We start from the raw sequence: 25,218 nt of genomic DNA on the forward strand, positions 1-25,218 counted from the left end.
ATATGTTTTTATTTTTGAAATTTGTATCTGGTAAGATTGATTTGTTAATTGATTTTTTTATTTCTGTAAAGGGAACACATTTCATGTATTTCATATAAAGTTTTAAAAACATAATGATACTCCTTACCCTACCCTCCTGCCTTATTTTTCTTTACTTCATAATCTTAACCCTCCATTAAACAGAGAATTCAGCAAGTAATAAGTAGAAAAACACCTGTTCCTTCAGAGTGTAGACATGGGCTATAAACAATAACCAAAACAAAATAATGAGATTTGCTCATACACATTGCCTTTTTTCTACTTTGTTTATTAGTTATCACACATCCAGGAAAACGTGTGAATTTTTCTTTCTTTAGGACTGACTTATTTCACTAGTATAATGGTCTCCAAATGCATCCATTTTGCTCTTTTTATTTTTTTCTTTTTCTTCTAAAATACTTTTTTTTAATTTAAATTGGAAAGACCTATGTATAGAGAGGAGATACAGAGAAAGATTTTCCATCTGCTGGTTCACTCCCCAAATGGCCACAATGGCCTTTGCTGAGCCAATCCAAAGCCAGGAGCCAGGAACTTCTTCCAGGTCTGCCATGTGGGTACAAATATCCAAGGCTTTGGCTTCCTCTACTGCTTTCCCAGGCCGCCATCAGGGATGTAGGTGGGAAGTGGAGCAGCTGGGACACGAACTGGTGCCTGTATGGAATCCTGACTCATGCAACTAAGGTATCATGCTGTACCCTCTTTTTTTGAATACCTGAATAGTATTCTATTATGTATCTATAGCAACTCAACTCACAACAGCTAAGATATGTCATCAGCCCCAATATTCATCAGCTGATGACTGGATATAGAAGTAAATTTATTTTTAGTTGTCTCTTGGCTATTATTTTTCTCTTTTTGAAAGTTAGTAGCTAAGATTCTGTGGAGCTTTCATTCATTTCTTACTGATTTGTAAGTGGTATTTTTATTTTGAAGATTTATAGAATTTTTAAATGAAAGATTATATGCTTTTATTGGAAAGGCAGATCAGATTTACAAAGAGAAGGAGAAACAGAAACATCTTTTATCCACTGGCTTATTTCCCAGATGGCCTCAGTGAGCAGAGGTGAACTGATCCAAAACTAGGAGCCAGAAGCTTTTAGGTTTCCTATGTGGGTGCAGGGTCCCAAGGCTTTGAGCTATCCTGTGTTGCTTTCCCGGGCTAGAAGCAGGGAGCTAGATGGGAAGTGGAGCAGCCGGGATATGAACTGGTGTCCATACGGGCTCCCAGAGCTTACAAAGTGAGGATTTAACCATGACGTCATTGCATTGGGCCCAGAAATTTAGATTTTTTTAATGCAGTGAAAGCTAGAAATTGGGCCTGGCGTGATGGCGTAGTGACTAAGGTCCTCGCCTTGCACGCGCCAGGATCCCATATGGGCGCTGGTTTTAATCCCGGCAACCCCACTTCCCATCCAGCTCCCTGCCTGTGGCCTGCGAAAGCAGTCGAGGATGGCCCAAAGCCTTGGGACCCTGCACCCGCGTGAGAGACCCGGAAGAGGCTCCTGGCTCCTGGCTTCGAATTGGCTCAGCTCCAGCCGTTGTGGCTGCTTGGGGAGTGAATCTTTGGACAGAAGATCTTCCTCTCTGTCTCTCCTCCTCTCTGTATATCTGCCTTTCCAATAAAAATAAATAAATATTTTAAAAAAAAGCTAGAAATTATTTTGTTTATTCTAATCTTAGAGGCCAAATCTTTCCTCCCTGTTGCATTATTGAGTTTCTACATGGTAAATGTTATTATATGCTTGTTTGTTGTGCATTCTGTATGTCATGTATACACATTTATAAAAATGACCTTGTGGATGTTATTTTGATAACTTTGATTTCTTATATTCCATCCTAGGTCTGTATATATTTAGATGTAAACCTACGTACATGAGTAATTATTTTAAAAGCATTTCATAATGTTGTAACTGACATACAAAATCATACATAATTATTGAGTTCCAAGTATTTTTGTACATGTCTGTATTGTGTAGTGTCCAGTAAGGTAAACATCTATCTCCTATGAGTAATTATTTTGACTTAATATTTGAACTACTTGCAGCTTACAAATCAACCATATAGGGTGTACTTCCATCTGAAATATTTTGTTCAAATGCTCAAAACAAGATAGAGATAATTGAAATGAAAACAAAAAATTATCCAGCAGAAAATGCCTTGAGCTATGATGTTTTTGTGATTTAACTTTGTATTAACAGACATTATGAAGTCAGTGAAATGATTCCACTTCCCAAATGAAGAAAATGCAGTGCAGAAATTAAATAGCTAGTCTACATTGATGCAAATGTTAAGGGCTAGTTCATAAATGCAGGTCTCTTGCGTTCTCAATATCATGTCTATTAGTTCCCACCACTTTGTGAATTTGTGAGAGACACTCATGTCTTTCTCTTTGTGCTTCATTTTGAAAAGTCATTCTCTTTGTGTTTTCAGTACCAGTCCTGATCTAACCCAGAAGGAATCTGAGGAGCTGTAGCTGGATAGGGAGAAGTTTGTTTTACTTATGCTTGGCTGTTTGTATTAGATCCATTGAGGCACATTTTTGAAAGGTTTCTGTCTATACGTTCTGGGAGATCCTGTGTTCCTGTTGCTTGTCTCCTCCAAGAACTGAAAAGTCCTGCTTCAGAGTGGGTCATGAATGAGAACTTGTGAACTCTGAGACTGTCGTGGTGTTCATTATGCAACTGCTGGAAGCTTTGGAGACTTCAATACTGCCTGGCTTTGTATTTCCCCATCACTGGTTGCCACCCATGAAAATTGGCTGTTATTCCATGGGAGATCATTTGATGCTAGTTGTAGTGTAGCCTCACCTTTGGTCTGTTATACTTCTTTTCTTTCTTTTTTTTTTTTAAAGATTTTATTATTATTGGAAAGCCGGACATACAGAGAGGAAGATCTTCCATCCGATGTTTCACTCCCCAAGTGAGCCGCAACGGGCCGGTGCACGCCAATCCGATGCCGGGACCAGGAACCTCTTCCGGGTCTCCCATGCGGGCCCAAAGTCTTGGGCCGTCCTTGACTACTTTCCCAGGCCACAAGCAGGGAGCTGGATGGGAAGTGGAGCTGCCAGGATTAGAACCGGCGCCCATATGGGATCCTGGGGTGTTCAAGGCGAGGACTTTAGCCGCTAGGCCACGCCGCTGGGCCCGGTCTGTTACACTTCTAACATTTCATCCTGTCCTCTTTTCTTTGTTTACTTCCACCATGAGTATCTGGTACTGATACTCCCGTACTATCCTCTGTTTCTTACCCTGTATGCCATTCTAAGGTCAGGCTAATCCTGCCATCCCACCCTCCATCCTTATAGTGGTCTTGTTGTTTGCTGCATAATCCAGGTAATCACCTAGAGTGCTTTGCTCAAGAGCGTTAGTGTCTCAGTCCCTGCTTGAGATCTAGCTGGTGATCTGTGACTGAGAGGAAGATGTATCAGAGCTATATGAGATCTGAGCATCTTTCTCACCTACATTTCTTATATTATGGAAGAGGAACCTGCGGCAAATTCTGTACCCCAAACCGTGGTTGGGGGAGATTTAGAAACAGAATCACTAGTATCTAGCTTACATTTCATCATATCCATTTTGAACAAACCATTCAATCGGAATGTCTTAAGCATATTTTAAACCATATAGATTGGGGTAACAAAAAGGTATTTCACTATGCACTGTTTGACTGTTAAACTGATGTACTTTTTAAAAAAAATTATTTTTATTGGAAAGCTAGATATACAGAGAGGAGGAGAGACAGAGAGAAAAATCTTCTGTCTGATGGTTCACTCCCCAAGTGACCGCAACGGCTGGAGCTGAGCCAATTCGAAGCCAGGAGCCAGGAGCTTCTTCTGGGTCTCCCGTGCAGGCACAGGGTCCCAAGGCTTTGGGCCATGCTTGACTGCTTTCGCAGGCCACAGGCAGGGAGCTGGATGGGAAGTGGGGTTGCCGGGATTAAAACCGGCGCCCATATGGGATCCCGGCATGTTCAAGGTGAGGATCCATAGCTGTTATGCTATCATGCCAGGTCCTAATATACTTTTTTTTAAAAAAGATTTATTTATTTTTATTGGATAGTTAGATTTACAGAGAGGAGAGACAGAGAGAAAGGTCTTCTACCTGCTAGTTCACTCACTAAGTAGACATAATGGCTGATTTGAAGCTAGGAGCTAGGAGCCAGGAGCCAGGAGCCAGGAGCCAGGAGCCAGGAGCCAGGAGCTTCTTATGAGTCTCCGTTGTGGGTGCAGGTTCCCATGGCTTTGGGCCATGCTCAACTGCTTTCCCAGGCCATAAGCAGGAAACTGGATGAAGTGGATCAGCCGGAACACAAACCAGTGCCCATATGGCAGTTTATAAGGTGAGGATTTAGCCACTAGGCTATTGTGCCAGGTCCTGTACACTTGTTTTTATATGAAAATACCATGAAAGGTTTTATTTGGAAATAAATAGTAGCTATCCCTATGTGAAAGCTGGATTTTTTTAAAAAAAGTAAAAACAGCGTGATTCCAGCAGATGTCACTGTTTGCATGTAGCAATGAGGTTACAATGAGTTAAAAAAAAAAACTATAGTTTCCCCTTTCTAGTCATATTTTGTATAAAAAAAAAGAAAAATAAAGATATGGATTCATTGTTTTGTTGAGACCATATTCCCTGATTTTTACAAAGCATACAATCTATTCATATGCCTTTGCTGCAGATTTTAAAGAAAGAAGAATGATACAAGGCTAAAGACTATCTGGAGATAAACATTTTCAAGAAAATAAACTCCTGAGTTTTTTTTATCCAAACCTATGACTCCACATTTTAAACTGCATTGCCCCCACAAGTAAAGCAATGATAGCTAACTGAGAACATTCCATCGCAGTTAAGTTTTACTTTAGTGAAACTTTTGTAGGTGAAAACACGTAAAATTTCTGGCTTTTGTAAGCCAGCATGAACCATGCAAAACAGAGAAAAGGGGTCAGTGGTTTTCCCTTGTTGTGAGATAGGCATTAATCTATTCATGACCCAAACACTCGCTGTCATGCTGTGTCTGCCAGTGTTGCCTCCCATAGCCAGAGGCTAGTTTGGGACTAAGTCTTGATTTTTAACCTCATTTCAAGGACCCACTCCACTATGTCAAAATTTTTAGACTTCCCTGTGGCTAAGGACCATTTAAGGGGGTTTGATAAGTATAACAATTCCAAGCCTCTATTCCAAACCTATGGAATTCAGATCTCCAGATAAGGTGTTGGGGAAACTATGCATTTGGCAAGCACCCCAGGATATTTTTGCAAGCAGGCTGTATGAAGAAAGATCACAGCACACCAGTGATTCTCGAACCTCCGTGCACTTCAGGATCATGCTAAGGGCTGGTGAAAACACAGCTCGGGCTTCTGACTTATTCAGTCTGTGCTGGGCTCAAGAATTTGTGTTTCTAGCAATTCTTAGGTGCTAGACATGAGTTAGAGGAGTGAGCATCTAGAAGCAAGGGACCAGCCAAGGTACCATCACAGGACTTGAATGAGAGAAGGTACAATGGGCAGGAGAGATATTGTGTGGAGATGGTAGACGTGATGGGTGATGGCTGTTGCAACTCAGAGAGGTTAGAAAGGAAATGGTTTTCTGTTTGAATCCTGAGATAGTGTTTTCCAAACAGGAGAACTCTGAGAAGGTTTGTTTCTTTTATCTAGTATGAAAGAAGGAAGCAGGAAAAATTTGGGGGAAAATGTCCAAGTAGGTGATTTGTCTTTGACAAACAGCAACAGTTGCTAACTTTGGATAACCTCTTATGTCGCTGGCGTTTTGTTGTACTCTAGAAGGCCCAGTGCATCCCCATTTTTCCTGAGGCTTTGAAAAAATTTATTTATGTATTTTAAAGGTGCAGGGATGGAGGGAGGGAGGCATTGAGAGCACGCACACATGTGTGCCGAGGGGTGGGAGGAGAAAGAGAAAATGAGAATATATCTCGTTTACTGGTACACTTATGAAATGCTTTCAAGACCCAAATTTGGTCCAGGCTGAACCCAGGATCCTTGCAACTCAGTCCTGGTCTCTAATCCATCCCCATTGCTTCCTGGGATGTGCATTAGCAGGGCTCTAGAATTGGAGCAAAACTGGGACTCATACTTGTACGCACCACTTTATGGCCTTAACCGCTGTGTAAAACACTTCCACCCTCTTCCTTCTGACAGAGCAATAACATCTGTTTGGAAAGTGGAAGGGCAAATGACAATAAGATGTCTGGAACTTGACTACCCTATTTTGGCCCAGGACTAGTGAACACTATGGTAGTGCCTCAAGCTAAGTTTTTAGTTTATCTCTTTCTTGTGAGCTACCTCACTATGCTGCCTAAGCTAATCTTAAAAATATATATATTTTTTGGTCTTGGCTCTTTCTCTTGGTCCCTGGGCCTTCCCTTTCCATCGTGTCCCTTCCCTCCGCTTCCATCCTTTCTCCTCGCCTCTCCTCACTCCCTTCCTTTTCTCCTTCCCCAGTAAGTGCTATAATATAAAAATCAATGTATTTTTCCCATTTAAAATCATCGCTTTATTGCACTTGTTATTTTTGCAAGAACTTTTAAAGACATCACAGTGAGTTTTGCTGTTTATTTCTTTATACATTTGTGGTTGGCCTAAAATCAGTGAGTATTTTATATTACTTAAAATTGAGAGAAAATGTTATTGGATTAATGATTATAAGAGGAATTTGAACATATTACTGATTCATGAAACTAGTTTTACTACAGTAACAGTTTTGCTACAGTAACAGTTTTGCTTGGTCTTAAGCCATATAAAACACATGTAGATATATCTATATTTGTTCATGACCGGGTAACATTATTATCTTACATTGTGTATGCTTCCTAGTTGCTCAAAGCATTTCACTTACATTTTCTTCCATATTTATTATCCACTCTTGCAACAACAACCTTGTGAGGTTGCCAGGGAAAGTTTTGTTTGCATTTCACATAAGCAGGAAAGGAGACGAAGAGAGGTTTATGTAACTTGCTTAAGGTGAAACACTGAATACCACTGACACTTGTTTCAAATAGTGATGTTTTTGCATTATATTATGCTTCCTATTGTACTATTCTGATGGCTGAAATATTATTATAAGTGAAATTTATCTAATTATCTTGATGTGATTGGATGAGCTGAATCCAGTTAAGCCTGAGGGAAGAACTGAATAAACGCACTTTGGTTGTGGACAGCAGGCAGAAAGACTGGTCAGAGAGCTCTGGGCTGTTTTCACTAAGAATTATCCTCTGGGAACTGAGCACCCAGATTGGCTGGGGGCAGGGAGAGGGTTTCCTCGGAGTCTATAAACCCTTGCAGAGATGAATAACTAAGAAGGGAACTCCACATTAGAGCTACAGGGCAGTGAGTGACAGTCATGAATCCCGCACTCCCAGTGCTGGCCAGTGTTCATAAGCCAGCTTTGGAAGAACACATAAAGCCCTCTTCCTACAGCATTTGCTGACACTTCTAGAAACTGGATTGATTTGCAGGGTCTTTGGGGGATCCCTGGGTGGGTGTGTAGGGAAAAGATCTTTCCCACATCTCAATGCCTCAGTTTCCACAGTTTCTGAACGACGCCAAACAGAAGTGCCGAGCGCTAGCCAGGCACAGTTGAGAGGCGTGGGTCCTTCTCTCCTCTCCAGGCATTCTGGCAGGCTCCCAGGACAGAGCCAGTCAGGAGGAGTGATCTCACCTTCCAGTCCTGGTGGCTGATCTTAGGCCTGCTGAAAGTGGAACGCAAGCACATCGGAAGCAGATGACCAATGTCAGTGTGTTTGTTTGCTGAGATACGAAATTAAAGCAAACATCTACTTTATCAGTGTCTTAAGAACGAATTTTTTTTTAACCACCCTGTAGAATACTATATGGAATTCCTGTGGTCAGCGAAAACCAAGAATATGTCAGTGTCCCTCCGTCATCACCAGGGATACTGTTTGAATCACCACAAGCAGATAGACAGCGTGCTGAAACACCTTACATGCAAGTCTTGGGAGAAGAAGTAAGAATTTTCTTTTTCCTATTTGAAATAGAGTTTATTTTTAAAAGTATTAGGTTAGTTTTTAACAGATTCATCACAGTGTATGGGTACAATTCTTATAATGACATGTTCCCTTCCTCCCCATTTCCCTCCCATTTCTGTAGCTTTTCTAATAGATTTTACTTATTTTTTGATAATACATGCAAACTTAGTAAGGGGATAGTTTCTTGGAATTTCATTTCAAAATTACCTCTGAGAAAGATGGCACAGAATCACATTTACCTATTTTTGTACAATGGATCACTAAAAGCCCTGGACATTATACATGTATGAAGATTCCAGTGATAAAGAGAAAGAAGCATTGTAACTGGTAATTGCAGAACCTGTGTAGTAAGATGAAGTGGTGGTAAGCTCCCCGGTTTTTCTTTGTTGTCCACATAGCTTAGATTTAACCAGAAAAAGGCTGGGAATCTGAAGAAAACACCAGCAAGTAAAGACAAGAAAACAAAAGCTCCAACAGAAAGCTTGATATCTCTGGTCAAAGGAAAAGAACTGATCAGAAAACAGAATTTTTAAAAACTAGTAATCGGTCTGTTCCAAGCAAACACCAGGCTAAAGTGCCCAGATCCAACTACCGGCAGAAGTCTGCCCACACCAACTGAAGCCTAAGGGAAGATTGGACCACTCTACCTGCTAGATTGTCAGGAGGCACCGAAGCACTGCTGTTAGGGTAGGGTCACGGAAGGCAAAATCTGATGTTGGGACTTGCATCTTGATGGAGTGGTTGTAAAGTTCTTCCTCTGTCTGCCAGCTGAGGCCTGTGGAGATTCTACTGCCACCCCTATCAATGTTTGCTCTTCTCACGAGAGTGGGGTTGGAGGAGGTATAGGTGTGATTTATTTTAAAAGGATTTATTTACTTGAAAGATAGAGTTTTATATATAGAGAAGGACACACACACACACACACACAAACCCTTACCTATACACCCACACACAGCCCTACCTACACACCCCAAACATCTACCTCCCATCTGCTGGTTCACTCCCAAAAGAACCATAATGGCCAGTTAAGAGCTGGAAATCAGGAGCTTCTTCCAGGACTCCCATGTGGTTGCAGGGGCCCAAGCATATTGCCTGTAAAAATGTTTGCAGCAATCTTATTCATAGAAGGCAAACTGGAAACACACACACACACATATATATATATCCTTTATTGAGTTAATCAAACTGAAAATCCATACCCATAGAATACTACTCAGCCATAGAAAGAAGTGAACTATTGGTAATGCAACAACAGTGATAGCTCTTCAGAGAAATACGCTGAAGGCATCAGTTCTAAAGTAGTATATACAGATGATATCATCACGACTAATGGCAAAATAATGGAAATAGAGAACAGACTATTAGTTTTCTAGATTGTCCCGACCTGCAGGACATGACGCTCAAACCCTGAGGGTGGACTGGGAATGCCGGGCTGCTGGCCCCGTGCTGCTGGCCCAAGAAACACACAGACACTCGTACTTGGTGGAAAAGAGTGCCTCTCTCTTTATTTTTACTCCTCATATATATACCTTCTTCTCTAGGGGAGGGGGAGAAAGGGAGGGGTTTCCTGGGAGTAATTATCTTCACTGAAGCAGGGAAGGAACTAATCAGCTATATTGAAACAGGGGAGGAACTAATTATCTGAACGGAACAAGGGTGGAGGTTCTATTCTGTTTGCTCTACAGAGGATGTTTTGGCCTAATATCCTGCTTGCTGTAGCCCTGCTTGCAGGCTTTTGCAATGCAACAGGCTGTCAGGTAGGCCAAGTCTAAGGCCCATAAGTCTGTGGCTCCTAACACTAGGTTTCAGAAGTTAGGGGTGGGGATGAGTGTGAGGGATCAGGTGATGGAAATGTTTTGCTTTTTGACCCACATCAACGCCAGCATTTTAAAAAATGATAGTGTGTGATAGGTTGGCATGACATTAACTCTGAGGTAGATTGGATAAAGAGTAGGTGGGATCTTTTTATTTTTTCAAAAACAATTTTATTTATTTGAAAAGCGCTACATGGAGAGATGGAGAGAGACAGAGAGAGAAAGAAAGACATCAAGACATCTTCCATTTTCTGGATCAGATTACTAACAGACTGAAGTCAGACTGGATCATAGCAAAACTAGGATCTAGGAGCTTTCTGTGGGTCTCATATGTGAGTTCAGGGTCCAGCTTGGACCATTTTTCACTACTCTTCAACCTTCATCAGCAGGAAGCTGGATAGGAAGTTGAGCAGCCAGGACTTGAACAAGAGGCCATGTGGGATCCTGGCATTACAGGCAGCAGCTTTACCAACTGTATCATGATTCCGGACCCTGGGGATCTTTGGATTCTTTTTGAGAATTCCATTTGTCTAAAGTTTTCCAAAAATAAAAGAACTAATAAAAACTGAGGCTACTGGGTCTTTATCGAGAAGTGGAAGAGACCTAATCGAAATAAAAATTATTAGTCATTTGTACAACCAATCAAAACAAAGGAAGAACCCACACAAGTTCATTGTAACTGAAATGTGAACCATGTTGTATGTTACGACTTTAAAATCTACTGATTTAAACTTTGATGTGACATTCTTCTGTGCATGATTTCATGTCATGCAGTGGTCAGTTAGAAACTACCTTTCACTGAGTTTTGCAGCTCTTTAACAGTCAATATATTGCACAATATGTATAGTGTCAAAATAGCCTTTTTGATATCATGTGCATGGAGTTTCAAAAGTTTATAATTTTTATTCAAAAGCTCAAATTTTTATTGACAGAACTTTTTTTTTGACAGATACCCTTAAGTGTTATATTTGAAGTTATTGGTTTGTTTTATTGTTTTTTCAAGATAACTATTGCCAAACCTCAATAAGCATAATTTGATATTTCACCTGTGAAATTAAAAGTTGGCTATTTCAGTTCATTTAGTAGCCTACATTTTCTAAAGTTAATGTCTTTCTTGCTTTTAAAGTGCATTCTTAATGTGCTACCACCTTGAATTGTGCTAAAGCACTGTCAGTTTACATGCATCTGCTTATATAAAGTCACTTTCACCATCTGTAAAAATGCCAAAACATTGAAAAAGGCAGATAGCATTCTCAAGGGTCTCACACTATATTTTAAACTCTGGTGTTCTGCCCTGTTTCTTTTACTGAAGTTTTAGCCCAGAAGCTAATTTGGGTGTCTCCTTCCCTGGTTGAACAGAACTCTAACTCGTGACTATTGGTGTGAACGTTAAGTTAATAAACTCGTTGTAACACACGTTGTAATCTTAGGGGCTGTTCAGGAGTTGTTAAACACTGAGTTAATCCCCCATGCTTCCTAGTTAGTGGTTTGGCTTGGCAGACAGTCTGTACTCAACTGTCAGGTTCTAGAACCCACTAATCTTGCTATTTCTAATCATTTGCTGACTGCTGTTCTTACGATGGTCTCACCATGGCTGCCTAAATCATCAATGTATCATGGTTAGTGTTTTGTTAACCTCTCCCTTTCCCCCTTTGGTGAGGTTGTTTAATACATTGGTAATCTGTTTATTTGTTATATTCTTCATTCTATCCTAGAATTTCTCATGACCTCCTCAATGATTTTTTAAAAAATTTGCATTACATTGAAATTCACTCTTTGTGCTGTAAGGTTCAGCGGGCTTTGACAAATGCATCATATTACTTAGCTGCAATTTCAGTAACATATAGCATAGTTCACTTATCTAAAAAGTCCCCTAGAAATGATTAATATTTATTTGGAAAGCTTTTAAAGATACAAAGGAGTAGAGAAGCCATGCTAACAAACATCTGTGAACATGTTATCAAGAATTCATAGTTATTCACATTTTGTCATGGATATTCCATTTTTTAAAGAATGAATAAAAAAATCATTGTAGTGGGTTCTTTTATACTTTTTCCTAGTTCCATTTCTCTTCCTCTACATCTAAGAAAAATTATTGTTAACAATTCTTATTAATAATCTTTCCAGTCCATGACTTTACTAGCTGTCGTTGTGACTCTAACAAATAATACAATTTTTAGGTACTGTAGACATTTTAATATTAATTCTTCCAACCCATGAACAAAAAATTGCTTTCCATTTTTCATGTCCATGATAATTTATTTCATAAATGTTTTAAACATTTCTTTGTAGGGATGCTTCAGTTATTTTAAAAATCATTTTAAACTAATGCTTTGTTTTTCATTTTAGTATAACGTTAATGCAAAGTGTAGCTCATAGGTACAGTTCTAAGAATATAATATTTCCTTCCTTCTACCTTTTCCACCCTTCCTCTTTTTTCTCCTTCCGTCTCCTCCTTTCCTTTCCTTCTTTCTCCCTCCCTCATTCCCTTCCTTCCTTCTTGCCTGCTTGCCTGTTTTCCTTCTTCCTTCCTTCCTTTTTTCCTTCCTTCCCTCCCTCCTTTCCTTCTTCCTTTTGAAATTTTTCAGATAACGCATTTTAAATTAACGTTACAGTCAGAGGCTTAATGCTCCACTAAAAAAGGTATCAACAAGTAAAAGACAAAGACACTAGTTCAGGGCCCTACACAGTAGCCTAGTGATCTAAGTCCTTACGTTGCACACGCCAGGATACAATATGGATGCCGGTTCATGTCTTGGCAGCCACACTTCCCACCCAGCTCCCTGCTTGTGGCCTGGGGAAGCAGTCGAGGATGACCCAAAGCCTTGGGACCCTGCGCTGGCATGGGGTACTCAGAAGAAGTTCCTGGCTCCTGGCTTCAGATTGGCTCAGCTTTGGGGAGTGAAACAATGGATGCAAGATCTTTTCTCTGTCTCTCTCCTGCTCTCTGTATGTCTGAATTTCCAATAAAAATAAATGAATCTTAAAGTTGGTAGGTATTAGGAAATAATTGTACATTATTAAAAAAAAGACACTAGTTCAGCAATAATACACACCAAGGTTATAAACAATAATAATATGGAAGGATGGCTATTTCTGTCATACACAGCAAATTTAAAAATAGTTACAGAGCATTAAACTATAGTATTGTGATTTAAAAAAAGTTTTATTTGTTTGAAAAGCAAAATTACAGAGATACAGGGAGAGACAGAGAAATAAATCTTCCATTTGCTGATTCACTCCTCAGTTGGCTGCAGTGGCCACTTTTGGACTACAGCAAAGCAAGGAACAAGGAGCTTCCTTTGGATCTGCCATGAGGAATTCAGGGTCCTCAGCAATAGGTTAGTCTTCTGCTTTGTCAGGCACGTTAGCAGAGAGCTGGAACAGAAATGGAGCAGCCAGTACTAGAACCACATGGGATGTCTGTTGCAAGCCACAGCTTTAGATCACATACCAAAATGCTGGCCCCAGGATAACATACTTAACCCCTGGTTTGACAAAACTATAAAGCAAAGTTTGACAAAAAAATTATTTTTGATAATACTGATACACACAGATATTTCTTGTTTTAGATTTTTTTCTTTTTCAAATGTAACTTGTATATAAGGGAGAATGTGTGGTATTTGTCTTTCTGTATTTCACTCAACATAGTGATCTACACAAAAGAGCATCCATTCTGATGCAATGGAAGAATTTCATTTTTAAAGCTGAATAATATTGCATTGTGTGGATTTATTATATTTGTGTGTGTGTGTCATTGATCTGAGGTGCACACCTTGGCTGAGTCCATATTTTGGCTGTTGTAAACAGTGCTTCTGTAACAGTGGTACAGTTTTCTTTTTGATATAACAGGTATATCCTCATTAATCAAATCTTTCAGGTTTTTTTTGGTTATCTGTTCCTAAATATTTGACTTTGGTGGATTTCTGTCATTCTTTCAATTCAATTTATTCTCAAATATTTGATTTTTTTGTGGCTATTGTAAGTGGAGTTTCTTTTGTAGTAAAATAATCCAAAAAGGCACTTTTTTGTAACTTTGTTTTGTAAACTGCAAAACTTTTGTTGACTTGTCTTATCAGTTATGATGTCTTTTTTTAGCTTTTGTCTATACTCCTGTGGAACAGTGGTCTTTCTGTTTTTCACTTGTTGAACATTATGATTAGTGGTGCAGTAAGTCTGTGATTTTAAATTTAAATTATGTTATTATAAAAGTTAAAAGGGAAGGAAGGGAGCTTGAGGGATGAGAGAGAAGAGTACGGTTATTTTAGAATTGCATACATGAAGTACGTGAAATCTGTTCTCTCTATATTAACAAAATTTAAACAATTATCATTGGGAAAAATCGAAAAACCACAAAACAATGTATAAATTTCTGGATTAAAAATAAAGAGGTGAAATTGAGATAGTATTTTAAAATCTTTCATCAGGGAACCAGGATTTTGTGTCTTACTACTGAATTTCACAGAACATTTGAAGAGTCACTAACTTAAATGCTTTTCCAGTTGTTCCAAAATATTGAATGATGTGAGACTCTGCCGAGTCCTTTTCACAAGACAAGCATCACTTTTATACAAAAACCAAGCAGACATCACACTAAAAGACGACCACTGGTCTTTATCCTTGATGAACATATGTGCAAAAATTCTCTGCAGAATGTTTGCCAACCGAATCTAAAATCTCATCAAAAAGTTCATACACCACGATCCAGTGGAATTTATCCCAGAGGGGGCAAGGGCAGTTCAAGTTTTACAAATCAATAAATATCATAAATAGCATCAACAGGATGAGGAACAAAAATCCCTTGGTCATCTCAATAGATGAAAGAGAAAGCGTTTGAGAAGGTTCAACTTTCCTTCACAACAAAAACCCTCTACAAATTATGTGTTGAAGGAACATGGTTGACAGTTATACAGACAGTGTATAAGAAATCCACACCATACTGAATGCTTTCAGCTTCTCCCGCAGCTCTGGAATCAGATGAGTATGGCCATTTCCACAGCGTTGTTTGTTTTTTTTTCAGTATAGGGCTGGAAATAATGGCAGAAGTAATTAGAGAGGAGAAATAGAAGGTAAAGGGCATCAAGTCAAAATATCCATGTTTGCAGATGACATGATGTTGTACACGAATCTTTGATTTTGTTGTTTCAAGTTTTCTGTAAATATCCTGCATATATATGTACATACGTGTGTAGGGATTTCTCTAGAATATGCAGTAGAAAGTGAAATTTCTGGAATACGTGGTGTGTGTACATATATTATATTTTACTAGAAATATTTTATATTTTACTAGAAATGACCCATGTATCTCCAGAATTGCTGATGCTAGTTTTTGCTATTCCAAGAGGTTGAAAGGTTGTCTTTTCTAAACTTTTAGAGGTTGTGGAATCTTCAAGTCACTTTCTCAGCATCTAGAGACAAATTCAACAGCAGCTTAGATTTTTACCTTGGGGGGTAATTTGTTTGCCATTTCTATAACCTTTTCTGTTGTTTTCAAAGATGCCGGCTTACCCAGGACTTTCCAAGTTGTTGTGGAGTCCAGCTGCACCTAAATTTTCTGTTCCAGAATCTGTCATGAAGAAAACCCTATATCCAAAATATGAGGTAACTGCTGAATGAGTTTCACTACTGTTATTGCTGTTATGATGTAATAATTAAGTTGTATAATTGGTCATGGGATTAGTTTTTATTGGGCTGTAAATTGTCAGACAACTATTGCTGTAATCAGGATCAACTGGATAGCCTTGATGAGATTATTTTAATCATATATGCTTAAATGATCGCGGATATTTATTATTACATAAGCACATAAATGTGTAGTTACAAGTATGTTTATTACTCAACTCAAATTATGCATTTTCTATATTCATATATCACTGTAATTTCTTATTTTATGTATATTTCTTGAAATGTTTTGATTTTCCATGCTATTTTGCAAGTCAAGAATATTGTTCTACTTCTTTGTTTTTTGAAGGATTGGCTTACTTGACTGAGGATATATGAAGGCTCTTGAGTTATTTAGAGAATTTTTATTGTATTGTCATTCACTGTTAAGGTGCATTTTAAATTGATTGAAGTAAGTTCCATACTACAGAAATACAATTGTTAATCTGTTTTTTTCTCCCTTTAAAGAATGTTGGTTTACTCCCATTTTGTTATTTATTCTTAAGATGAAAAAAATCAAAAGAAGAAAAATAAAATCATCTCTTATTTTTTCCCTCAGATAATTACTGCCTAATTCCTATTTTTTTAAAGATTTATTTATTTTTATTACAAAGTCAGATATACAGAGAGGAGGAGAGACAGGAAGATCTTCCGTCCGATGATTCACTCCCCGTGTGACCGCAATGGCTGGTGCTGCACCATTCTGAAGCCAGGAGCCAGGAGCTCTTCCAGATCTCCCACATGGGTGCAGGGTCCCAATGCTTTGGGCCATCCTCAACTGCTTTCCCAGGCCACAAGCGGGGAGCTGGGTGAGAAGCAGGGCAGCTGGGATTAGATCCAGTGCCCATATGGGATCCCGGGCATGCAGGTCGAGGACTTTAATGAATATGCTATCGCGTCGGGTTCCCAATATTTTAAAAAAATTCTTCCCCTTTCTCCTTTTTTCTTCTTATTTTCCCTCTTAAAATGATGAATGTCACTGTGTATGTTTTTTAAATATTTGTCTTCATTTCACTTGTGAAGCAGAGACATACACGCAGAGAAAGACAGACAAGAGACATATATAGAGAGATTGTCCATTAGTTGCCTCACTTCCACTTGCCTGCAGCAGCCTGGCTGGGTCAAGCTGAAACCAGGAGTCCAGAACTCAGTTTAGGTCCACAGGCACTGGAGACCCATGTAATGTAAGCATGACTTGCTGCCTCCCATGGTGCACATATGAAGGGAGCTAGAATGCGGACTGTAATCCAGGAACTACCATGTGGGATGTCGGCTTCTCAAGCAGCATTATCACTACCATGCCAAGTGCCTGTTCCAGTGTCCATAAATTTAGGTGATGTTTAGGGTTATTTTATTTGTAAAACAGTTTAGTACAACACATGTATCGTAAAGAAATAGAATAGGAAAGTTCGTGAAAGCGTGAGAATGTTAGTGGCATAACAAAGCCAGAGATAAAAGAGTAGTATTTTTAAATAAGTACTCGAATTAAAAACATGTAGGCAGTGTATATGTTCTTTTTTTGAACTCTTGTTATCAGAGTTATTCTTGTTTCAGCAAGTTAATTGGATAACACTCCATATCTTAAAATATTCCATAATTAATATGGCTTGGAAATAATCTTGAAAATTTGGAAGAATTCACTGCTTGGACTTCTTTGCATCATTTAGGAAGGTGATTGGTACTTAGATGTTTTTTTTGTTAATTCTAGGGTTCTTTATATTTATTATTTCTGTTACTCTTGTCCAAAGATATAACCAACTCTGCAGCTTAAATCTGCCACTGTTTTGGCAAACATTCTGAGGTGGAAAGTGTTCTTGAAGATGGGGCTTCCCTTTCTGGGTCTTATGTGTTCTTAGGTTTGTTTATGGTGTCTTCGTTGTTTTGGTAACTCTTAGATGTTTTGAAGATGATGTTGTTCATATTATATTGCTTTCAGCAGAATTATTACCCACTATTTCATAAACAGAAGCAGAGGTGATAACTGATTTCTGTTGTTTAACTTTTTTTTGTCTGAGTGGGTTTTTGTGTTTTACCATTTTGCTTAACACATATTGAATGGGATTTAATGTGGTAATTCTATATACCTATTCAATTGTTATTGACTTTTAAAGTCACAAGCTTTGTCCCATCTGCATATTAACTTCAGAAATATCCCTAGAGTAGAAGAATATTCTGTCAGGAATTATATAAGCAGGACTGTAATTGATTGCCCAATTAAAGACCAGTAGATTGAGCAGCGTTCTCTCATGTTGCAGGATTCTGACTTATAAGCCATATTCTTTTGATTCTTGTGTTGTTGAAAACATACTTTAAAATATGCAATAACTATTTCATCATATTTAATTATCTTTTAAAATCCTAAAAAAAAAAACAGTTTGAAATCTTTTGTATATCATGTAATGTGTCCTTGGAAAAGTGTGATGAAAGTGCCCATGCCTACTAATTAGCTTACCTTACATTGTGCTATAAGAATACAACAAAGGTGAGCAAAAACTCACAAAACACTGCTGGTACTCTCCCCTGTTAGTAATTATTGCACAATATTGTTAAAGCTCATTTTTATTCAATAAGCACCTTTTCAATTTGAATGTGCAGTGTTTGAAACCTTAGACCTTAGACCTCCAGTAAACAAAGCCCCTTTATGACGTAAGTTACCATAAGGCTGTCCAATTCCAGTCTTCTAGTCGTTACTGCATATTCAAATTACTGATCACAAGATTGATAAGCAGCACACTTAATTATAATTATTACACAGCTCACTCACATAGCAGTAGACAATTATACACTGTAACTTAATGTTAAAATTCAAAGGTACAAATTGATTGAGTGTTCATTCTACTGTGCACTTAACGTGCTTGCTGATGTTTGAAAGTGAATATTCACACATTGTCAGTAAATCCTAGTAATGTATCTTGTTCATAAGCTTGGTGTAGACAGGCTTCTAAATTCAGCACTCACCTATGAGATTGTAGGATTGTCGATCACTCCTAACATTAAGGAGATCAGAAATAATGTGGCAGCATCCATTTGGGTAAAGGCCAATATGAAAGCCAAATTGTGGGTTTGGGTCAAGTATTCAGACTATAGCTGGATTTTGATTCATCTCTTGTGAGTGTTTTTCAAGAATTTTCCCTCAGCCACATGCTTTTCTTTGGGTAATAATGTTGTATTATAACAGTGATTATAGCCATTTTAAAGTATTCCACAATATAATTTAAAACGTCTATCTTTTTATCACAGAGTGTTCAAACAAGTCTTATTTTATCTGAGAGATTTTCATGGGAAAATGAAGAAAATATTATTATAGAGCGTAGCAAAAGCATTTGTAGGGTAGGTATGATTTTTCGTTTTAAACTGTGGATTACTGTATGTGTCTTCAGTTTTGAAATTATGTCTAGTAACTCCAGAAATCAGTGCTTGGTGTTTCCTGCTTTTGCGAAATGGCCGAGATCATTCAAAGGTGTTTTTTGCAATGGATACATTTTGCTTCTCAAATATGCAGTGCTTATGATACTTAGAAGATGCTGTTCACCGATCAGTGGCAGGATATTTGCCACGAGTTTTCCGCTGTTTCTACTCATTCTTGCTTAGGTCTCAAATGATTGAAGGGACAAGTTTTTGAGCCAGAGGAAGTATCTGCTGGTGGGCATGAAGCCAGGTAAAACTGATCATCTACATAGTGATTAGGCGCATACATATGACCTCAGCATCACCACAGAATATCCAAGTACGCTTAGCAACTAGAAAGCAACTGGAGAGAGAAGAAATTGTGCTTGAGAAAAGGAGAGAGGTTAAAAATCGCACACCTGGTTTAATAATACTCTGAAATTTGTGGCAGTTTAGAAGTTGTTTTTTCTTGTCATTGGTGACTTCAGACCTCTCCTACTTGTTACTATCTCCGGGTGCTGTGTAATAGAAATTCATAGTGTTCCAAGACAAATCACGTGATATCATATGTCCCTATGTTCCTCCCTTTTTACCCACATGGGAAAGGGATGCTTTGATTTGTGGGGGTGGAGGGCACTGTGGTCATGTTTTTGATACAAATCAACTTTAATGCTTGCTTTTTCTTAAGTTTAATTTTTCTTTCATTTTATTATGATTATTATTATATGATTTAGTTCCATAGGCTCTGGTAGTTCCTTTGCTTCCTCCTTAAATCCCTGCCCCAGCCCACTGATTTCCTCTATATTTTTATGCTAGTATAGTTCTTCATAAACAATCATCATCGTAGGTGTGGACCATGACAGAGAGTCCAGCAATTGCCATTGTATATTGAACAGTTTCATTGGGAGTTTCATTTAATTCTTTCTTTATAGTACGTTGTAGAAAAAAGTACTTTATAGTACTTTTGTACTTATAGAAAGACTCTGATCTTTTTGTTTGTAACCAGCTTGGTGTCATACCATTTATATTTATGTGATTTTCTCCAAAGCACCTAGAGTAGTGACTGTTGCTTAAAAAATATTGTATGTCAGCAACAAATGATACTTTCCTAGTTTGGAATTCCAGTTACGTTTTCCAGACTAATGCGGTAGTGCTGCCTGCACCGGTATGTCAGCTATTCCCATTTTTAGTGGCTGCTTCTTCCAATCTACTGTGTTACTTTCTTAAAACACAGCTGTGATGCTGTCATTTATGTCTTGATAACCTTATTCACTCCACCTGCCAAATGAAGTCAGTATCTAATTCTGCCTCATAACCTGGCTTTAACTACATGTTCTGTTAGCTCCTATTACACTTCTGCTTCCATGTTAGCCGCATGGATGATGCGCTCTACACTGGATCCTCGTGGGCTAAAATGCTGGTGCTCTGACTTCTCTGCAGTTCTTGAGGCTGTTCCCATGACCTGGGCTGCTCAGCCCTTTCTCAGACTAGAGAACTTCTGCTACCTTTGATACAGCAACTCTCATGCTCCCTCTTCCTCTTGGTCTGGGTGCCTTCCCTCTCACAGCACAGTTTGGCCATTTTTACAGTCATTGCTACAGTTGTGCTGTGGATTGCAGGTATTTATTTATTGGTGTTTGTACCATGATGCTATCAGAGGGCTTGGAACACATTTTCTTTGTACTTTCTACTTACAATATACAGATTCTTTCCAGCTCGTTTAATATAAAAGCACCATGTTTGTCAACCATTACAGTGTGTGGTAATGTTTGTATAGTCTATTAAAGGAAAAGGTTGAAGTTGTTCATGATCAGAGATGACTTTTCAAGGGTCGGTGGCTGTTGCAGGCCCCACTGGTGCAGCCGCAAGGTTGAGAGCATTGAGCGGGCTAAGCGTGTTGGGGGCATGTTCACACACATCTGTGGCACTTTGGCCAGCTGGGCACCTTTGTGCTGTGATACGTTGCACATAGCAAGCACTTACTGCTCACTATATCAAGCCATAATTTAAAAAATAAGTTGGTTTTTATTATATAGATTAATATACAAACAAGTTAATTGATGGTTAAATTCTTCTCATCTCTATGAAATCAATGGCTTCAGAAACAATATAAATTGTATTTTTACTAGTATTTCTCTGTTTCATTACTTTACTCATATAATAGTTTAGATTACTAAATAATATTGACAGTTAATTATATTTCTCATTTGATTATTTCACAGTTTTTGACACTAAGAAAATCTGCCTCATTTGGAGGTATTCCAACGTCATTGAGGGAAGAATCTGTACAATTAAAGGTATTAAAATTGATCAGTTTTTACTATCCAAGAAATAGGTTTGCATTTTGGGGAGTAATATTTTTTTTTTCCAAAGGCATGTTCGTGTATTTTAGATCCCGTTTTCAGTCGATTATATGTTGAATTATATATAGCTTCTTGAGGTGAGGAAAGCATAGTAAATCATGGTGAGTCAGTGCCTCTATTTTACTTAAGTACATTTTAAAGGATATTGTTAACTCCTGTAAAACTGCCTTGTTTTGAATTGGGGTCTAAACTTTGCTGGGGAAAATATTTCTTTTTTATTAAAAATTTATTTTCTTTGAAAGGCAGAGTTTATATATGTAGAGAGAGGATTTTAATCTGCTAGTTTACTCTTCAAATGGTCATTATGGCCAGAACTGAACCAACCTGAAGCCAGGAGCTTCTTCCGAATCTCCCACATACGCGCAGGGGCCCAAGTCTCTAGGCCATCTGTAGCTTTCCCTGGTGATAAGCAGAGAGCTGGATTGAAAATAGGGCATCTAGGAAATGAGCAAGCTCCTATATGAGATGCCAGCACTGCAGGCAGGGAATTGGCTGGCTATGCCTCTGCACCAGTTCCAAGGAAAATATTTCTGTAGCAAATTAATATTAGCAAAAAAAGGAAATTAATTTTTTACCAAAACAAAACAAAGCAAAATTATTGCCTCATAGACAGGAAATATTTAGCACAGGAGTGGAAATTACCATTAGTAATGAATATAATAGAGTTTTAATAATTAGGTATAATTGTCATATACTATTAGCATTATAATATTTGTTAAAATTAAAATTGATTCCTTCTCTGTATATCTGCCTTTCCAATAAGAATAATAAATAATTTTTAAAAAGTAAAAATAAAAAGTTAAATTGATTCTGTAATGACTAGATGAAATAACAGACTAAAATTTGGTTATTTAATCATAGATATTGGATTGGAAATTTATTTCATAGACTATATGAACATTATTGTATGAGAATTCAATGTTGAAAATAGACTTGTAAGTTGATAAAGCTTTTTAATAATTTTTACTCATTTTACCAATTTTTTGTGCTAAAAGTAAAAATAGAACATCTTTTTTATTTGAATATGTAGAGTGCATTCTCTCTTTTTTTTTGTAGTTTCTGTAAATTTTTTTTTTAATTTCATTTTATGACACAGTTTCATAGGCTCTGGGATTCCCCCAACCCCTCCCCCCATGTTGGATTCCTACACATTGTTGTAGTAATACATTTCATATCTAGTCATGAGTCCTTCATTGGGAGCATATACCAAGAATAGAGTCCAGCCTCTCATTGTTCAAATAATTTCAACCGTTTCCTTGGGAGACTATCACTGGTCTGAAAGTAGAGCTGGCAGAATATCATCCTCTCCAATGAAAAGCCACAACATAACCTCAACAACAATTTACAACATTATGGAGTTAATTTACATGGTATTGAGTGACCATTATGTTAGAAAATGCAAGTTGTTATCCACATCCTGTGACTATGATGGACATTTCAATTTTGGTTTATATACAACCGGCTGCTATGCACCTTAAAATGCTTATGGGGTACTATTTAGCTGTCTTGTGTATATTTTCATTTTTATATTTAGCAGTTAGTAGTTATTGAAGCATAATTTTTACTGAACTTGGTGAATTTTAGGATAGTCCAAACCAGCTTATAACTCTAACAAGGCATATGTTAACAATTGAGATGCAGAGCAGTTCTAGGAGGGGTGTGTAGAGAAATCTTCACTACCTTAGTGAAGAGTAACTAATCTTTGTGTCCTACCTAGTATGGTGTATTTGAGTCCAAGCTGACCGTTTCCTGTCTGTTTCTAAGCTTTCCTTATTGGTCTCTGTCTATCTAATCTAATTTTAACTTTTTTTTGGGGGGGGGGTCCTCCGGAGCGACCCTGATGGTCATTGCTAGAGAGGGTGGGGATCAAAGTTGGAACTAAGTAAGGACCAGATAAAGCTCCGCTCCCAAGTCCCGAAGGAAGTTTACTGCTCTGTTTCTGAGGACTGTTCAGGGCTCCTGGCTATTGTTCTGGCGATATTAGATCCTGTGAGGAAGGATCTGGGCATCTTCCATCCCATGTGGGAGATTCGAAATGGAGTGGATGACCTCAGAGTTCCTGTCTTATGAAGGCAGTCCAATTCCCTGTGATCTCCTTGGCAGTTGGGATATAGTCCTTGGCACCCATACTGATGGTCCTTGGTGAGGTACCGGGAGTCTCTGAGGTGAGAATACAAGCTTGCTCCTGTCCTCTTGCTCCACTCTGGGGTCCCCCCTGCTCTGTGCATATGACCACCTGTTAAGAGGTTGTCAGGATCGCTCTTGATTCCCCCTGTATGTCTTTATAGTTTTGCTAATGTCTAATGCTGATTCGAGTCTGTTGTTTATAAGTTACCTGTTTTAATCTTGATAGGTTATACTTAACATCTTCCTCACACATATTCTAAGAAGGTGGAAGATTTCTCTGCTCTCCTGCCCCATTATGGAATAACATAGGGTATTACTTTTACCATGTTGGTTACTCATTACTATGTCAATTAATTCCATAATGATGTAAATTTTTGCTGATGGTATGTTGGAGCTTTTAATTGATCGGGATGATACTCTGCTGGCTCTGTCTTCAGACCAGAGAGGGTATACCTAAGAAGTCGTTGAACTTGACTGGACAATAAGATGCTGGACTCTATGTTTGGTATATGCTTGCAATGGGGGAATCTCAACTGAACTTGAACTGTGGTTATGCAACAAGGTGGAGGAATCCACCATGGTGGGAGGGTTTGGGGAGGGGGGTAGAATCCAAGTACCTATGAAACTGTGTCACATAATACAATGTAATTAATGAATTAAAAATAATAAATAAATTTTAAAAAGTATATTAGATTTTACAATTCTTTGATATAGATCATAAGCAGTCTGATTCACATTGATTGTTGGTTCATTGGTTACATCACAGTATCTTATTGCATGTGGTACAGGCTATTTGAGTTTGAAATAATATTACAATTTACAGGTACTATTTTTTGGATTGACATCATTTCATCTTAAATTAAGGCAAACATGTATTATCTAGCCTTTGGGGATTGGCTCATTTTCCTTAGCATAATGGTTTCCAGTTGGGCCCATTTGACCACAAAGAACTGCATTTCATTTTTTTTTAATAGCTGAGTAGTATTCCATAGGATATATGACTCATAGCTTTCTTATCCAGTCTTCTGTTGATTGGCATTTTGGTTGCTTCCGAGTTTTTGCAATTATTGATTGTGCTGCTATGAACATAGGGGTGCATGTTGGCTTCTCGTGTAACAGGTGTTTTGGATATTTTCCTAGAAATGCTATTGCTGGATCATATGGTATACAGATTTTCAGTTGTTTGAGTGTTCTCTATACTGATTTCCATAGAGGCCTGTACCAAACTGCAGTCCCAGTAGCAGTGGAGTAGGGTTCCCTTTTCCCCACATCCTTGCCAGCAAGTGTTGTTAGTGATTTTTTTGTATGTGAACCATTCTTACTGGCGTTAGGTGGTACCTCATTGATGTCTTAATTTGGATTTCCCTTATTGCCAGGGAACTTGAGCATTTTTTCGTATGTTTGTTTGCCATTTGGGTTTGTTCCTTTGTGAAGTGTTTGCCCATTTCTCATGCTCATTTCTTGAGTGGTTTGTTTGTTTTGGTTGTTCTGGAGATCTTTGTATATTCTGGAGATTAGCCCCCTATCATCTATGTAGTGTGCAAAGATCTTCTCCCATTTTGTGGGTTGCTTTTTTACTTTGTTGATTGTTTCCTTTACTGTACAGAAGCTGCTTAGTTTGATGTAGTCCCATTCGTTTATTTTGGTCTTGATTGCTATTGCTTTTGGTGTTCTTTTTACGAAGTCAGGGCCTACACCTAAATCTTGCAGGGTGTTTCCAACATTTTCTTCCAAAAGTTTGAAGGCTTCTGAGTGTAGGTTTAGGTGTTTTATGCATTTAGATTTGATCTTAGCATATGGTGAAAGATATGGGTCTATCTTCTTGT

At 38.2% G+C, this 25,218-nt stretch overlaps 1 protein-coding gene across 2 annotated transcripts in view; it reads left to right on the forward strand.

Moving 5' to 3' along the window:
- TTC6 (tetratricopeptide repeat domain 6) overlaps positions 1-25,218 on the forward strand; it is a 152,556-nt gene that overhangs the window by 56,685 nt on the left and 70,653 nt on the right. For both annotated transcript variants that reach the window (XM_058666358.1, XM_058666360.1), the window contains exons 6-9: positions 7,877-8,018; positions 15,351-15,455; positions 18,756-18,845; positions 21,125-21,199. In XM_058666358.1, coding sequence (XP_058522341.1) covers positions 7,877-8,018; positions 15,351-15,455; positions 18,756-18,845; positions 21,125-21,199 — 412 coding nt within the window. The remainder of the gene's footprint in view (positions 1-7,876; positions 8,019-15,350; positions 15,456-18,755; positions 18,846-21,124; positions 21,200-25,218) is intronic.

Source organism: Ochotona princeps, chromosome 6, assembly GCF_030435755.1.
Source record: "Ochotona princeps isolate mOchPri1 chromosome 6, mOchPri1.hap1, whole genome shotgun sequence".
Taxonomy (NCBI): Eukaryota; Metazoa; Chordata; class Mammalia; order Lagomorpha; family Ochotonidae; genus Ochotona; species Ochotona princeps.